The sequence below is a fragment of the Scardinius erythrophthalmus genome (assembly GCF_964197995.2).
Source record: "Scardinius erythrophthalmus genome assembly, chromosome: 19".
Lineage (NCBI taxonomy): Eukaryota > Metazoa > Chordata > Actinopteri > Cypriniformes > Leuciscidae > Scardinius > Scardinius erythrophthalmus.
Genome location: NC_138239.1, coordinates 32,647,082 through 32,666,258, shown reverse-complemented (window position 1 = coordinate 32,666,258; position 19,177 = coordinate 32,647,082). Strand labels below are relative to the sequence as shown.

The 19,177-nt window shown below is 38.3% G+C and overlaps 1 protein-coding gene across 4 annotated transcripts in view; it reads right to left on the bottom strand.

Annotated features, from left to right (window-relative positions):
- Positions 1-19,177, bottom strand: part of LOC308707468 (C-1-tetrahydrofolate synthase, cytoplasmic-like) — a 103,145-nt gene that overhangs the window by 32,939 nt on the left and 51,029 nt on the right. For 3 of the 4 annotated variants that reach the window (XM_081393995.1, XM_081393994.1, XM_081393996.1), the window contains 2 exons: positions 4,514-4,598; positions 606-665 (listed from right to left, as the gene is read on the bottom strand). In XM_081393995.1, coding sequence (XP_081250121.1) covers positions 606-665; positions 4,514-4,598 — 145 coding nt within the window. Of the gene's footprint in view, positions 1-605; positions 666-4,513; positions 4,599-5,788; positions 5,827-19,177 lie in introns of all 4 variants that reach the window. The other variant, XM_081393997.1, reaches the window with a different exon arrangement.

The following is a 19,177-nucleotide window of genomic DNA, read 5'->3' as shown; positions in this document are numbered from 1 at the left end:
CAGTGGAAAAGAGCCATAAGTAGGGCTTGAGCGTCTCTCTGGATCTTTTTGGGGTTAGAGCATGGGGAATGGAGTTACTGGGCACATAACATTTTGCTCAGCTTCATCTTACTTCCATGTTATGGCAAAGTAGGGATGTAGGCTTTACCTTGGGGGAGTGGTAGCTCTAAGGAGCCTGGTTTACTCTTTGTGGGTGGGCTGCTTAGCCCCTTAGGGTAGAGCAGGGTGAATGGAACCATGTTTCGTTTACCTCATGAAGCAGGGATATTGCTCCCCTGTGGATGGGTGCTCAATCATGGCGACAATGCTAATGAGTAGAGGAAGTTTGCTTGTGGGCATCCTTATAGTAGGGCTCCCCAATAGCTGGGTCTCAGTTTAACCTATGCTTGGAGATAGATAGAGGTGAACTTGAACCCGTCCTCCAAGAGATACACCAAGGACTACGGTTTCAGCTAAAAAAATCTTCTTTACATTTCTGCTGATGAACAAAGAGACACCTACATCTTGGATGGCCTGAGGGTGAGTAAATTAACAGCAATTTTTCATTTTTGGGTGAACCATCCCTTTAAGCACCATCCCTATACACTGTTTTGACGTGGCTTTACCTCAGCAGCAGCTTTCAGCTTCATGCTGATGTACAAGTTTGAGTCCTCTCTGTCTCCCACCTATAACAGACAAACAATCAAACATTTAAACAAGTATACCAAACACAGCTTGTAAAACCTTTAAGAGAACTTTCATGCATTTTTTTTTAGCTTAAGTAATGTGTTTTCCTAGTCCTATAATGTTTCCTGATGAAAAGGATGGGCAAATCCTGGGGGACCACTGTCTCTCAGATTTTTATTCCACCTCTAATTAAACATATCTGAACCAGTGATTTTCAAGTATCCAGCAAGTTAGTGGGGTAGGGAAAGGTAACAGAACATAAACTGTATGTGCAATCTCAGTTGGATTTTTCCAGCCAACTACAGTAGTCAACATTTGAAGTGGATCAAAAAAAGTTCAAAGTTGTCCTAAGACAAGAACCGGTATTGTTCAAAAATTCATGTATAAAAGGTTTTGATCTACTTCAAATGTTGATAACTGTATTTTAATTTAATAAATCCTGAATGTAAACAGACATGAAAATATACTCTCTGAATTAATATAGAAATGTAATGTGCTGGAGGCAGATTTTCATTAGTTCAAATGAACAAAATTGGTACAAAATGTAAAATTGGTAACAGTTTATTTACATACTGATGACGTGTTGTGACCATTTGTGCATGTAAAACACTATGTATTATGCATTGAGCCCAACAAAATGTCTGACCAACACACCCCTTGACATTCGTTTATAATTAAGGATGTTAAAGTCATTTTGCGAACAGGGCTGCGGGCACTTGCAGGTATTTACAGAGGCTGCCGGCATATAGGCATAGTGGCACTTTAATTTCATCAGTTCTTCTGATCATCGCAGAATTTAATAAAAGAAAATGTCCAAAAACAAACATAACTCTCTCTGAAGCAATGGGCTCCATCACGACAATTTCGCTCAAGTTATAATGTGTAGCCTAATCTATAATTATCATGTTAACACGCTCAGCTAGAACTGGAAAACCAGCTCTGCACGTAAAGTGGACTTAAATGTAAAAATATCAGTAGCGACTTGCATGCATGTGTTTCAGAAAACCGATTCCCACAGAATTGCATTAAAATTTATATATATCAGGGCCTGAATTTCATTTTGGAAAATATTTGGGGTGTATTCGGGGGGGAATTCCCCCCTTAGGTGACTCTTATGGGTTTAATATATATATTTTTTATTCATATTTATTTAATATTTGTGTTATAACTGTAACATGTTAACGGGGATGAGGCAGAGAATCCAAATGCAAGCACAAGTTTATTAACAAAAAACAAACAGATAATCCAAGAACAAGAGTAATCCACAGAGAGCAACCTCAGTTTGGTACTCGCGAGCTGTTTGAGAAGCGGCTTTACAGTGCATGCAGAATTATTAGGCACGTTGACATTCATATTTTTTTTCCAGGCACATTTTACCAATTTCAAACCACATTAATGTTAATAATTACTATTCATTATGTATTTAATCATTTATAAGTGATATATAATTGTTCATGAAGGCTGGAAATGAAAAACGCCTTTAATTCAGGTGTGTAGAATTATTAGGCTTAATGATCACCTTACAAAGACTATCTATTAAATCTATCTGGAATCGTGAATTATACGATTTTTACTTATCTGTCGACTGGGAGAGGCTGTGGTCTAATCTCATCTTAACATCTAAAAACTGGGCTCATCGTCTAATCCATTTCAAAGTCATCCATAAAACATACATAACACAGAAGCACTGCGCTGTTACACTACATGAACTCACTCAGAGGCCCACACAGAGGAAAATGAATAGTTGAATAAAGTCGTTATTTTTTTTATTTATTTTTTTGTGCACAAAAAGTATTCTTTTTGCTTGATAAACTTATGATTGAGCCACTGTAGTCACTTGGACTATTTTAAACATTGTCTTTTCTAACTTTCTGGGCCGGCATCTCATCTCATCTTTTTTTATTTAATACCATGTCAGCAATCAGAGCTATCTTCATGGCAAAAATTCAATTACAAAAACACAAATATCATATAAATACAATAAAAACAGAACAAAGATAACCAGCAAGTCATATTATACAATATTTTTTTAAGTTAACATATGATAAAAAATCCAAAACCTTTTCAGGTATAATCTCATTAAAAATGTCCTTAACTGAAATAACTTCATAAAAAAAAGCATTCTACTTGTGTTAAGTCCAGGACAATATAATAAAACATGTTTAACAGTTAAAGGAATCCTATAAAACATACATAATGTTGGGTCTTCACCTTTAAGTAAAAAAGCATGGGTCAAACTTGTGTGACCTATACGACATCTGGTGTAGGCCACCTGATCAAGTCTAGTTTTAAAATTGAGAAAAGTCCTGGTTTTAATTTCCGGATGAGTTTCATACAACTTATTATTCTTGCACATTTGCCACTCTTCTTTCCACTTATTTAAAATATATCTGTTAATAACCGGTCTGATGTCTGAGGGAGGAATTTGACATTCATTAATTTTCTTATTAAGAGCTTCCTTGGCAGCTGCTCATTTCCTTCAAGTCCAACATGTCCTGGAACCCAGCAAAAGATAATACTGAAGAACTGATTGAGCAGATAATCCACTTTGGTTAAGATGGAGTCCACTAAAGGATTATCAATTTTTAAAGTGTCCATTGCTTGAAGGCAAGATTTTGAGTCTATAAAAATTATATAATGTTTTTGTACTGTATTTTCAATATGCTCCAAAGCTAAAAGTAAAGCACGTGCTTCAGCAGAGAAAATTGAGCACTGTTTTGGAATACGGATTCCATAGCGTTGATGTCCAGTCACCTTTGCTGCCGTTACACTATTTTCCACCTTCGAACCATCTGTGAATATAGGTACATGAAAAGGAAATTGGTTTCTTATGTCCAAATATTGCTGTCTATATGCATTTGGATGAGTCACTCCTTTCCTCTGATAAGCTAAATCCAAATTGATATTAGGCTTCTTTAATTTCCAGGGAGGTATAGAATTGAATTGTATTTGATTTAAAATGTTCAAGTTTGTATTTAAGTTCTCCAAATGTGGTTTAATACGAATACCAAAGGATCTTCAGGGCTGGCAAGTTTCAATCCCATAGAAGCCTATGGAGGAGTGAGCCAGCTCTCCGATTTAATAAAAAAATATCTTCTTACAGGGTTGGAACAACATGAGGGTGAGCAATTACTGACAATTTTCATTTTTGGGTAAACTAACCCTTTAACATACTGTATGCAATTATAAGAAGACAGTTTAAACAACTTCAGACTGACTGGAAACACCATTAAAAGTAAAAAAAATATTAAATCAGACAAAAAAGTGGCAAAGCACAATTGCTAATAGGCAATCCTTCTATTTATTCAAAGATTTCTAATAATATAAATTTGAAAAAAATAAAATAAAAATTAAAACACAAATCTAAATAAAACAGCGAAACCACTCTCATCAAAAGAAAGTTGGTCTCATTCATTTAACCATTGTTCAAGCGCACAATAAAACAACTACCATCATTTTCCCCTGCTGTCAATAATTGTATCCCTTAAAACTAATCTTTGATAATCATAATTATCACATTGAAAAAAAAAACATTCTCTGTGAAAATAACTTCATGCCTACCATTTGGGGTCTGAGGTGTTTTATGGGCTTTGGAGGTGTTTTGACATGCTCTGACATTTGTGCTTTAATAAGTAACTTGTAACATTTTCATGGCTTAAGTCCGATTGCACTGTATTCAGCATAAACTCTGCTACAATAATATGTGAGCAGCATGTGTGTAAAAGTTTGTATTTTTGAGAAAAAAGACGTTTACTGAAAAAATATATATTTTGAAGTCACTGAAATAAGGCCATAAAACACACACTGTGTCATTCAACATTTAAACCAGTAACTTGTCACTACTAACCTGTAACACCACAAGGCCGGGTTTGAAATTGGGATGAGACATCCTCATGCCTTTCACCTCTTCCTTCAACCTCTCTCTGACCTGACTGGAGAAACATAAGGATTCAATATGAATTGCGTAACAAAGCAAACTACATGGTCCTACATATACACACATTTATGATATAGTGTCAAACCAAAAATTATTCAGACACCAGATTTTTTTACTAGTGGGTGTAGGACACTATAGTTCATTTATGTAAGTGAGGAGAGCAAAATAAAGTAAACTGTGACATATACCCAAAAAGTCTTCACACAGTGGACTACCAGTAAAATATATAAAAATTTGGGACCAAAAATTATTCAGACACTTTGACCTGACCATGTTTTGCTTAAATATTTTTTCTTTAATTGCTATTGCAAACTTTTTACACCACAGACTGAACACAATTAAGCATCGTTTGCTAATTGGTTGATTTAAATTGGTATTATCTAATTGTGTATTTAAATTTAACAGCTGACAGCTATTATTCAACCTAATTCATTTGTGAAACAGTCTAACAGAAGGATGGCCAAAACCAGTGAAATATCTCTGAAACTCTGAGTTGTTGTCATATTTTATTACCATTTTCTAAACTATAGCGAATAAACTGATAATTTGAGAAATGTTTAAGGTGTCTGAATAAATTTTGGTTTGTAAAATCACAAACAGCCAATATTGGAGCTCATTGCCAATTATGTTCCCACTCAGCTGTCCTGATTCAGAAGAAAAAATAATTTAAAAAACATCTGGAGCTGACGAATTTTGTGAACTTTCACTTCACATTAGGTCTTGCGTGCTTCTCTTACTCCCACACACACAACATAGGCTGATTTTCAATTGGAAGCATCCGAGTAAGAATGCATATGTCGGTTTCCATTGCATAATGTCAAAGGCCATCTCAATTTGAATGCAGCCTTTGCTTTATGCCCTTGATTCTGTGTATTTTGAAAGATACATCAAGTGTATCCAATCCCTCTAATGCCCTCCAATCACCCACAGGGCTCGACATTAAGCCTTGCCATGTGCTCGCCCTTAAGACAAGTAAATTTGTTAAGTAAATAGTAATTTGTAAAGCAAATAGGTCATTCACTAGCTCGAGTAAAAAAGTTACTTGTCCGGAAAGATAAAAGGATTATAATTATGTAAATGCAATTTATTCTGAAGCATACACTGTGTTCTATAAAACTTAACTTAAAATGACACTAAGCCTATTAAATGTATGTGTCATTTTGACAACATTTTGACAATACTTACCCTCAAAGTTGTTCCGAACCTGTACGAGTTTCTTTCTTCTGTTGAACAAGAGAAAGAATGTATTAAAGAATGTTGGTAATCAAACACTTGATGGTAGTCATTGACTTCCATAGTAGTAAAAAAATACTATGGAAGTCAATGGCTTCCGTAAACTGTCTGGTTACCAATATTCTTCAAAATATCAGAAGAAAGAAACTCATACAGGTTTGGAACAACTTTAGAGTGAGTAAGTGATTACAATTAAAACATTTTAGTGAAGAGACTTCCAGTTGGGCCTCGGAGAGATGTAGACGTGTCTAACTGAGCTCTTCCACATGAACCTTAAAATTTGTCAACAAGACACTTTTTTCGGTGTTTGAAGCCATACAGACACTGTGTGCATTGGTAAAATGTGAGAATTTTTGTTTTTATTCTGTTAATCGATTTGAGCCGCTTATAAACATGCCGGACCTGAGGAAGGCTGCTAAAGCTAGCGAACCAGCAGAAAGCACAAGCTCGGGGCAGTCAGCTATGTTGCAAGCAATAAATTCATTAAGAAATGAACTGCTGGCGAAAATGGATGAGAAAGCAGAGATGCAAAATGAAGAAATACGCAAGCAAATCAGTGGTTTGAGAGAGAGCTGAAGGGTGCAATCAATCAGGCCAACATCAAAGCTAACGCGCTAGAGGAGCGCACGCAGGCTTGGAAACTGCAGCTAACACTCACTCGGATGCTATCGCTAATCTGGAGCAGCAGGTGGCCGAACTGAAAAAAGAGGTGGTGGTGAGTTTGGCGGCAAAGGCTGAGGATTTGAAAGCGAGATCACGGAGATGTAATTTACGCATCTTCGGGGTTAAAGGATGAGAGGCAGGCGTTTCAGCGAGCACCTTCGTTGCAAAACTTTTACAAAAAGTGATGGGTCTGGACGAGCCGCCCGTTATTGATAGGGCTCACCGTACTTTGCAGCAAGCCCCGGGAGACGGGCAGCAGTGTTGCCAGATGTAAGATAATTATCGTATTTGTACGATAATTTTGACCTCTGTACGATGTACGATCAATAATGGAAAAAATCCTATAATGTACGATAATTTCAGAACTGTGTGACACTTCAAATGATGGTCGTTGTAATAGGACTTCTCATTGATCTAGCCATGGATTCTACGTCTACCGGGGGAAGAACGTGTAGAGAGAGGGAGCGAGAGACCTTGCGTGTGTGTGTGTGCTAGTGTGCCTCACGAAGCGCATGTAATGACCCAACCAATCAATTGTAAGTGCGGGCGGGCTTTTATCTATACTCCCGAATCAGAAATTTGGCACAGATACTCTCTAAGAGCCACTATTTTGGAAAAAGGCGTTGGACACTCAAAAATTCAATATGGCGGCCATCTGCCCTATATACTAGTGTTATGAGCTAATGTTTTTATAAATAAAACTCTTTACATTCGATTTTCATGAAAACGCATCGCAGGGAACGATCGACTCGGTAACCATGTGTTAATTACCCCTAGGTTCATTTTTCACTTGATTTGTCCTTTAACGGCACCTGTTTGAACTCGTTACCTGTATACCTGTACACACACTCAATCAAACAGACTCTAACCTCTCCACAATGGCCAAGACCAGAGAGCTTTGTAACGACATCAGGGATAAAATTGTAGACCTGCTTAAGGCTGGGATGGGCTACAGGACAATAGGCAGCTTGGTGAGAAGGCAACAACTGTTGGCGCAATTATTAGAAAATGGAAGAAGTTCAAGATGACGGTCAATCTCCCTCCATCTGGGGCACCATGCAAAATCTCACCTCGTGGGGCATCAATGATCATGAGGAAGGTGAGGGATCAGCCCAAAACTACACGGAAGAACCTGGTCAATGACCTGAAGAGAGCAGGGACGACAGTCTCAAAGAAAACCATTAGTAACTAGTGATCGACCGATATATCGGTCGGGCGATAAATCGGGCCGATATTTGCGGGTTTGATGTGTATCGGCCGATACGCGGCTGCTGTGTTCGCCGATAGTTTTTTTTCCCGGCATTAATTACAGACAGGCGTCCACAGGCAGCTCTGTGTTGCTGGAGAGCTGCAGTTCACGTGCAGCCCATGCACTGCCCCTCCCACACTAGCAGAGTGCTGGAAGCCTCTTCAAGACAACGGTTAGTTTTAAAATTTCTAAGCATCTTTTTAACTGTTTGACTTAGCTGAAATACACTTTGAAAGTGGAAACACGTTGCTCTATATGTGCGTACAACTATAGCTAAGCAAATTTGTGGGTCCAAATGGAAAACGCAAATGCCTCATCTATAAAACTACTTGTCATTGTATTTAGGGAGCTGCAAATAGCTAAGTTTGAGGCTATCCATATGCATACGGCAGCTGTTACGAACACTGGTCATAGGATTAAATAATGCCGACGTTGTTCGGTGATTCCGTTATATTTGTGGGAGTTTTATTCAGAGACCACCTGGCTGAGGTTTGGACGTGTGCTCATAAAAGAAGCAACACGGTTGAAACACGCATGCGATGCAGCACGCTCGTTTGTCCAGGCGCTCCTATGCCGTGGTGAGATGAAAACATCTAAACTTTTCAGAATGCCGCAAGCGCACGCAGGTCATGTGACAAAAAAACAACTGACCTTTCCATGACAACATCGAAAGCTCGGCCGAACAGCGGATCATAGCTGGACAGAGCGGGTTTTTATTTCTCATCTCCATAAATATATGTAGTTGTAAAGGGATAGAAATAAATTAATCCTTACTTCCTCGTCATCATGGAGAGAGCAGTTCGTGGTTGCATAGCAACAACAGACGCAACCGCTTGTAGAAGCGGCGCGGCCGTGCTTTCCACACGTTTTAGACGCGATCCCTAATTCATAATAAACTTAGAATCTATTTGGTTTAAAATCGTTTTTGTTTTGTTTAAAATGGAGATCACGATTACATATATCAGACAACTACACAGAATAACATGTTTCAGTCAAATTATTTTATTTATTATGCTTAAATATTTATTTTCAGAATTTATTTTCAGAATTTGAATTATGCTTAAATGTTTTTCAGTATTTTCAGCACTGAACTTTTTTTTACTTGTTCTACCTCACGTTTTTAATATTTGTCAAATATTGTTTTTTTTTTAAAGTTCAATAAATGTTCCTTTCTTAATTGAGACTTGTAACAGTTGTTATCATTATATATTATATGTGTAATTTTTATGATGTAAACTGAGTGAGCAAAAGCAGTATCGGCTCCAAATATCGGCCCAAGAAAATCGGCAGCCCGTATCGGTCATCGGCTAAGTCTGATGAAAAAAAAATCGGTATCGGCATCGGCACTAAAAAAATCCATATCGGTCGATCCCTATTAGTAACACACTACGCCGTCATGGATTAAAATCCTGCAGTGCACGCAAGGTCCCCCTGCTCAAGCCGAAGCATGTCCAGGCCCGTCTGAAGTTTGCCAATGACCATCTGGATCAGGGGCGGAGTGGGACCAAAAAATCTACCGGGAAATTTCGTAGACCACCGGCCCTCGGTGGTAAAAAAAAAAAAAAAAAAAAAAAAAAACCTTTGCTAAAAAATATAGCAGTGAATGAGAGAATATTAAATAGATTTTTTTTGTTCCTCTATAGTTTTTTCACAACTTTCTAAAAGAGTAAAAAAATTGCGAGAGATGGATAACGGCAGTCAGAAGAACTCAGAAGAGAGAAATATAAGTCACTTTGTCATCACTCCCACAGACGCAGCATTAGAAACCCTCACAGCAGCATTAACTCGTTTTTTTTTGTAATTTTATTAAAGGTAATATAATATAAAATAGTGTTAAATGTAAATACATATTTTTTTCAATTGAAAATATTAAAAAAAACTTTCCAGGATTTATGCGGATGATGACCGTTAAAACGTGTCATCATCACCCTGTTGAAAAGGGTCTATGGCATTTTCACGGTGACACGACACCTTGCTCGTTAGCTTCTGCTAGTGTTAACATAATCTGTATACACTTAACATAGCAGCAGCAGCCAAGGGAGGTTACTCGTTTTAAAACTAGGAAATCTGCCACTAGTAGCCTAGATAGTCACTCAATAGTAAACTTTTTATTTGTCTCATATTTACCACTGCTACTTTCAAATTACACAAGCTTTTGGCTGGCTGGCTGCATAGCTGGTGCTAATTCCCATCTGTGCCTAGCTTTGACAACATGTGCTTCAGTTTATTTCACCTGTAGTATCTTTGCTTGTTGATGCCCGGAACATGTCTGTTATTTTGGAGCATTTCACTGCCTCCTCCTCCATAATTTTTGAGTCTGACCTTCTCAGCGCCAGATTTTTTAACGCTTGTGCTGAGGGGTGCTAGATCATTGACGGGGGAGCTGCGCAGTTATACAAATAATAATTGAGCAAAACTTGGCCACTAAATATTTAATATTCAATTATTTTAATGATCACAATTAAAGTTTTAATTTTATTAAATTGAACAAGCGCAACATTCAGCATTCAATCAAATATTCTAAAAGATGCAGGCTATTAGTAGCTTATTAATAAGGTTATTTCAACATAATATTTCGTTATTTCAACATTTATGTGCGTGCAACAAGCAAGATGTGCATTTGTAAATCCGGTAACGCGTGCATTGATTTTTAGTAATAAATTAGTGTTTTCTGACAGTGTCGGGTGTCGGCTGCAAAGATGAAGTTGACGATCGCCATATATAGTGAACGCGCCTAGAGAAATGCATGATTACGTAATCAGAGAGTAGGCAAGCCTTTTTCTTTTCGTTTTGAATTATTTCGTTTAAAGTTACTTCAAGCTTTGTGTATTTGATGTGTTTCGCATGTCTGTGTGAGGCATACACTGAGTTTCGTTAACTTAGTTCGGATGAGATGCGCTCAGTTAACGTGCAATGCAATTGACCGCGCGGGCGCCTCCATGATTAGGCTATATTGTCTGTTTGTTATATTTGCTTATTATTATTTAAAAAATGATTAAAATTAAGATACAATTTATACAAAACGAAATTCACTTTAATGAAAGGTTTTCTACAAAACAAAACTGAATGAAATGGTCAAAATCATGTCTGTCTGACCCTCTGTCTCTTGATAGGCATCATATCTTATTCGTGCTGTTCACTTTTCATAAATAAACATAAATGGAAAAGAAATGACATTATATATTTTAACAAATATGAAACTAAATGCGCTTATTTAATGGCTACAATAGGCCTACAGACTCTCTATTTGTGCAAATTGCTGCACATTCATTTAATTCTGAATTTTGCACAAGTTGAAAGGCGTTTGTTCAAATCAAGTTCACGGATAATTGTGCGTGCATTTATTAATCATTATGATACTAAAATCATAAAAATGCTATGTAGCCTACTAAAAATCAGATGAGCCCAGAATATGAACGCAACGTTTAATTACACGTTAAGCAATTTCCTCCCATAGAAAACCATTAGGCCTAAGAACGCTTAATGTAGGCTAGCTTAATGCAGATTAGAATGCCCCCTTATTATGTCGAAATAACGACTTATTATGTCGAAATAACGAGATATTATGTTGAAATAACGTCTTAATATCTCGAAATAACAAGATAAGTTTTCTTTTTTGCCTTTCCATCATTTAACTCACTCTTACGGACGTTAGACTTCCAAGACGTGACGAGGAAAAAGAGGTGTTCGGCGGCTTTTTACATCAAAGGCCGACCCGATTTTGGGAGGGGCCGCTCACTGACCCCCCTATGTTTTTGAAAATCCTATAGACATGGTTGGACCTGCCGAACGGGTTGAGCACTTTTATATACTGTGTTGAGCAGAGAGGCTGCACAGTTTGACCAGCGAGAAGCGGCCGCACATCAGGCCGCCAGACGGGTGTTGCTAAAATAACTCGCAATGTATAACTATTATCAGACCGGCCCTCCGCGGCCTCAAAACACTACCGGCCCACCGGGAAAAGTCCCGACTCTCCCGATTGCCACTCCGCCCCTGATCTGGATGATCCAGAGGAGGAATGGGAGAAGGTCATGTGGTCTGATGAGACAAAAATAGAGCTTTTTGGTCTAAACTCCACTCGCCGTGTTTGGACGAAGAAGAAGGATGAGTACAACCCCAAGAACACCATCCCAACCGTGAAGCATGGAGGTGGAAACATCATTCTTTGGGGATGCTTTTCTGCAAAGGGGACAGGCCGACTGCACCGTATTGAGGGGAGGATGGATGGGGCCATGTATTGCGAGATCTTGGCCAACAACCTTCTTCCCTTAGTAAGAGCATTGAAGATGGGTCGTGTCTGGGTCTTCCAGCAGGACAACGACCCGAAACACACAGCCAGGGCAACTAAGGAGTGGCTCCGTAAGAAGCATCTCAAGGTCCTGGAGTGGCCTAGCCAGTCTCCAGACTTGAACCCAATAGAAGATCTTTGGAGGAGCTGAAAGTCCGTATTGCCCAGCGACAGCCCCGAAACCTGAAGGATCTTGAGAAGGTCTGTATGGAGGAGTGGGCCAAAATCCCTGCTGCAGTGTGTGCAAACCTGATCAAGAACTACAGGAAACGTATGATCTCTTTAATTGCAAACAAAGGTTTCTGTACCAAATATTAAGTTCTGCTTTTCTGATGTATCAAATACTTATGTCTTGCAATAAAATGCAAATTAATTACTTGAAAATCATACAATGTAATTTTCTGGATTTTTGTTTTAGATTCCGTCACTCACAGTTGAAGAGTACCTATGATAAAAATTACAGACTACATGCTTTGTAAGTGGGAAAACCTGCAAAATCAGCAGTGTATCAAATACTATTGTATATTACAACATTGACACTGGCTCCCAGTTAAATTTAGGATTGATTTTAAAGTATTATTACTGGTATATAAATCATTCAATGGCCTAGGACCTCAATACATTGCAGATATGCTCACTGAATATAAACCCAACAGATCACTCAGATCACTAGGATCATATCAGCTAGAAATACCAAGGGTTCACTCTAAGCATGGCGAGTCCGCTTTTAGCTATTATGCCAGCCGCAGCTGGAACCAGCTTCCAGAGGAGATCAGATGTGCTCCTACAGTAGTCACATTCAAATCCAGACTCAAAACACTTCTGTTTAGCTATGCATTTACTGAATGAGCACTGTGCCGCTGTTCGTCCGACTGTTTGTACTGTGTTTTATTTTTCTAAACTGTTTTAATTATTCTTATTTCTTTTATTATTTTAATTTCTTCTATGTAAAGCACTTTGAATTGCCATTGTGTATGAAATGTGCTATATAAATAAACTTGCCTTGCCTTGCCTTGCCATCTTGAATTTTTGAGTGGCACACATCTTTTTTCATGATAATGTTCCTTTAAGAATATTTGTACCAAATTTCATGATAGCATCACCATTTGAAAAAAAAAAATTAAGGATTCAAGAAAAATGGCGGCCATCTTGAAAAATGGCGGCCATCTTGAAAAATGGTTGCCATCTTGAATTTTTGAGGGACAAGCACCGTTTTCAAAAAAAAACATTCTGAAGAGAGTATTTTCACAAAATGTTATGCCTACATCACTGTTTGAACGATTGACATAATGAGCATTTGACAGAAATAGCGGCCATCTTGAAAAAATGGCCGCCATGTTGAATTTTTGGATGGCCAACGCCTTTTTCCCCAAAGAGTGACCCTTAAGAGAGTATCTGTGCCAAATTTCATGCTTCTATACCAATTTGAACGATTCTCTTAACATATGCCATTAATCTGCTGCACTAAAGCACTGTGTGCATGCGGCGCAGTGCGCACTCTAGTCTAATGTAATGAATCCTCACATGGAGAAGAAGCATGGCGGGAGGAGGAACGCTGTCGTCGATTTATCCATAGACAGTAAAATAAAGGATTTATCCCCCTTCTAAAAGCAGGGCTGCCAACTCTACGCATTCAGCGTGAGACTCACGCAATTGACACTTTCCACATGCTCTAGCGCCACACATCCATTTTCTCACGCACAGAAAAATCACGGAGCAAAGAGGACACTGACACCCGACAGACTAGACAGAGCAGGTTACTTTTGATATGAAAAAAATTCTCAGCTCTCAGGTTCTGTCCATTTTATTACGAAATTCAGACAATAAATACCGTTTTGGCGCTTGTAAATGTGACGTGACAGATCGCTGTAGCGCCTCAGTTCAAGCAAACCGATCATCTGTTACTTTTTATTTAAAGACACAGTACAACTTACCGAAAGGTATTTATGCCTCATACATAATGTCGATCAATCAGTGTTTTTCAACCACGAAAAGAGGTCAATATAACTGCAGGATAACAATTATGTCACAGAACGTTACATTTACCTCAGGAAAGCCATTTAATGACCAACACGTTAGCTGACTGGAAAAAAATAGCTATAGAGATGAGTATTTTGCTAAATTTGTGCACTTATATTACATTTGTTTATATTTTTACTTGTGTCATAATTGTTATTATAATGAAAACCAAATTATGTTAATTTTTAACCTTTAATAATACCAGCTGATAGGGCTCTCTGTATGTTTACAGCATTATGTGAGATATATTTTTTCTTGAGAAAAATTAACATGTAGTCTATCTACTGTAGCCTACCTAATATTTATCCAAAGAGTCAATATTGAATCAAGATTGAAATCAAATCCCAAGAATTGAATTGAAATCGTGAAAATTGTGTAAAATTCTGTTTAGTTACTAAATGTTTTGACAATCACAATTACACCTATTGTAATGCAAGTTTTTTTTTTTATGCAAGTTGTTCCTTCCCCCACCACCACCACCAATCCATCCATTTCTCTTGAGCAATTAAAATATTGTGATAATACCGTATACCGTGATAAAAGCTCAATCAATTAATCGCAGCATGAAAATTTGATACCGGCACATGCCTAGTTGGGATGTCTGTCATTTTCATGTCGTTGACTCGTGTACGATAATTTTCTTCCAAATACGATAATTTTGAGCTTCTGGTACGATACTTGGACATTTCCAATCTGGCAACCACCGAGAGCTTTTGTCGTCAAGTGCCACTACTATCAAGAGAAGGAAAGCATTCTACGAAAGGCTGTTACATCTCCAAAACTTGTATCTGAAAATGGAGACACTATCAGAGTGTTCCCTGATTACACGCAGAATGTGGCGCGACGGAGAGCGGCTTTCGGACAGGTGAGACAGTTATTACGGCAATGCGAGGGAGTAAAATACGGGCTGTTGTATCCTGCAAAACTGAGGATTACGACTCGGGACGGCCAGCAGAAGAGCTTTACTGACCCAGAGAAGGCGGTTACCTTCATCAGGGGACTTATGAGTGATTGATATGGGAGTTTGTTCGGCTACATACCTCGGTATATTTGGTGGGAGTATTGGAATGAACCAATTGTTGTTGGGGAATGGGGATCAATATCGCTGCAATGTAATGCCATGGGACATTGGATCAGTTCAGTGACATTGGACAGTGGATGTATTGATGGCTAGTTGCATATGCAGACTTTTTTCATGTTTCATTCAGAATTGTCTTCTAATATATGTAGGAAACATGTATGGATAATTTGACTGTTTTAAAGTTTTATTATTAAAATATAATTTATTATATTATTATTATATATCTATTAATTTAATTATTTATTTTCTATTTATACAATAATTTATATATATGTCTGCTTTGTTTTTTCATGTTTTACTTAAAATCGTTTTCTAACATATGCAGAAATCAAAGTACTGATAACTGATTTATTTTATTTATTATTTGTATTTATTTTTTATTTTATTATTATTATTATTTACTTAACGCTCACAAATGCAGTCTTTTTTTTTCTCTCTTCCATGTACACAGGGATATTGAGTAATGGTTCTAATTAGTCTTGTTAATGTTATAGATGTTCAGCTAAATGGTTATTATAAGGTTTGTGTGGGGCCTCAGCTCCACTCGGTAAGTTTTATTTTCTTCTTTCTATGAAACTTCATAGTGGCTTGGGAGGTTGGGGGGGTGCAGTCTCTCATTTGGGGAGGGACCAGCAGGGGTCTGTGTTGTTAATAGGTGATTTAAAAGTTTTCTTTTTACTTTGCACAGTCTGCTTTTTTTCTGTCTTTGTGCTTTTGTTCCTTTCCCCTTTACCTTCTTTCTCTTTCTCAGAGTTGGAGATGAGTTTTCATAATAGCACTGAGTTGGACTTTATCAGCCATGGGTTCTGCAGATGGAATGAATAGACCTGCGACTAAATTTGTGAGCTGGAACGTGAGGGGACTCAATCATCCTGTAAAGCGAAGTAAGGTGATTTCACATTTAAACAAATTGAAAGAAGAGATAATATTCCTACAGGAAACACACCTTCGCACAACAGACATTCCTAAATTAAAGAGAGGATGCGCATCACAGGTTTACCACTCTGAATTAAATTCTAAATTTTGCGGTACAGCCATCTTGATTGGCAAAAATGTACAATTTATACAAACCAGTGTTATTAGTGATAAAGGCGGGCGTTTTGTGATTGTCCAGGGCAGACTTTATAACGTGCCAGTGATCCTGGTTAGTGTGTATGCTCCAAATTGGGATAACCCAGACTTTTTTAAAGAACTGTTTGGCCGTATACCAGAGCTGGGCACACATCATCTGATTCTGGGAGGAGACTTTAATACGGTTCTTAAACCTTCTCTAGACCGTTCCAAAGTATTTACAGCCCCTCCTTCCCCCTCTAAATCTGCAACTATTATAAATGCTTTTTGCGGTTCTAGTGGTGTAGTAGATCCATGGAGATTTAGGAATCCTACATTAAAGGAGTTTTCCTTTTTCTCCGCTGTTCATCAAACATACTCAAGAATAGATTTCTTTTTGCTGGATCAAAAAATGCCTTCATCAATTAAGTCTTGCAGTTATGAAAGCACTGTTATCTCTGACCACTCTCTGGTCACTATGGAGCTTTGGCTCCAGGTTAGAAGGCCAATTCAATGTAATTGGCGATTTAATACATCTTTGTTGTCTGATGAAACATTTGTAGACTTTATTTCAACACAGATTGATTTCTTTATTGAAACTAACCAGCTGCCAGACACCAATATTTTAATACTTTGGGAAACTCTTAAAGCATATATTAGGGGTCAAATAATAGAATACACTGCTCGTCTTAATAGAAGCAGGTCTAGACGCTACGATGAGTTGATCAATCTAATCCACGATGCTGACCAGCAACACTCCTCGGCCCCTACAGTTGACCTCCGCAAAAAAAGAATAGCATTACAAACTGAATTTGATCTTCTTGCCTCTACGGAAGCAGGAGAGAAATTTCTGAAATCTAGACAAAACTTTTACGAACATGGAGAGCGGGCAAGTAGGTTACTCTCTCACCAGCTGTGTCAATATTCTGCTGCCAATTTTATTACAAAAATACAAACTGCGGATGGAGAAGTTAAGCTTGACCCCAAAGACATTAACGATCAATTCAGATTATCTTATTCATCCTTATATTCTTCAGACAATCCTAGTGACCATGTATTTCTTGACAATGTAACTTCCGACTGTAGCTGAGGAGGATAAGGTCATCCTTGAGCAGCCGATATTTGAAACTGAGATTAGTCAAGCAATTAGGTCAATGAAAAATAGAAAGGCACCAGGCCCAGATGGGTATCCAATTGAGTTCTATAAGGCCTTTGCCTCCAAGTTGATACCTTTAATGTGCCTCGTCTATAATGAATCACTCAAACAAGAGAAGCTGCCTACATCTATGACCCAAGCCACAATATCTGTGCTTCCCAAAAAGGACAAAGACCCCACTAAATGTGAGTCTTATCGCCCGATCAGCCTACTCACATTTGATTATAAAATACTTACAAAGATTCTCTCCTTAAGATTGGAATCTATAGTACCAAAAATTGTGCATCCTGACCAGACAGGCCTTGTAAAGGGCAGGCAGTCTTTTCACAATTTACATCGCCTCTTTAACTTAATATATTCTAAACATTCGATTCACTCGCCAGAAATAGTGATTTCACTAGACGCGCATAAAGCTTTCGATCGAATTGAGTATGGACACCTTTTCAAAACTCTAAGCAAATTCGCCTTTGGTCCAGTCTTTGTTTCTTTGATTCAGACGTTGTATGCAGCACCCCAAGCTAGAGTGAGGACTAATAACTTTAATTCGCAATATTTCACTGTTCAGAGAGGGACACGACAGGGCTGTCCGTTGTCCCCTCTTCTCTTTGATCTGGTCATTGAGCCACTTGCCGTCGCATTGCGATGTAATAACAATATAAGGGGTATCACGAGGGGCGGCCTGGTTCATAAAGTGTCATTGTATGATTTGCTGATGTTTATATCAGATCCGGAGACTTCAATCCCAGAATGCCTAGACACCATTTCTCAATTTGGTATATCCTCTGGGTACAAGATTAACCTCACCAAAAGTGTTTTGTTCCCAATTAATGTTTTGGCTCAGAATCGATCCTTTGACTCACACCCATTCAGGACTACAGAGGGCCCCATGACATACCTGGGAGTAAGTGTCACAAGTAGATATAAGGACCTATTCCAAATACTTCAAATCAGCCTTGGGACAGATTAAGGAGAACCTTAATCGTTGGTCTACTCTGCCCCTGTCCGGACGTATTAATTCAATAAATGGTAACGCTACCTAAGACCTTGTACTTATTTCAAACAGTCCCAATCTTCATACCCAAATCATTCTTTAAGGAGCTTGACAGGCACATCAGTACATTTATATGGAACAAAACTATACTTCGCGTACGGAAAACAGTTCTTGAGAGACGCAAGGAGAATGCTGGACTAGCTCTACCAAATTTTTTATACTATTATTGGGCTGCAAACATTCACAAATTAGTAGGGGTGTAACGGTATTCAAACCGAACCGAAAAACCGCGATACAAAAGCCACGGTTCGAACCGCGATACTCACATGTCGAACCGAACGTGCCCCGCCCCCTGCTCCCAACTCTCACTTCACTTTGTCACAAAACTATTTTTTCTTCCTTGACATTTGATTAAATAGTAATTAATGAATACACTTTAAACAACTAATAAGAGCTGTAGTTTTAATAAATATTATTATAATATTATTTACTAAATAAAGTGCATGTCACGTGATTTGGGTGATCGATCACGCTCGGGAGTTTACATACGCACTTCAGGATGGCAACTCCGTGCCATGGCATATTGTGATTGAAGACCCTGCGGTCACAACCACGGACTGATATTGATACAGCAGCAACAGCAGCAGTGCTGATCACGAATCTTGAGAATGATCATTGACACCTGTCATCATCCAATATGATGACATATCACAGCTTTTTTTAATCATTGTTTGATTTGCGAACATAATCCTCTGCCGTCTGGCCGCTTCCGCTTCAAGCCGGACTCGTCTCGCGCTAACGGTAATTTCCTTTTACTGTCCACGTTTTGATTTCGGCAAATCAC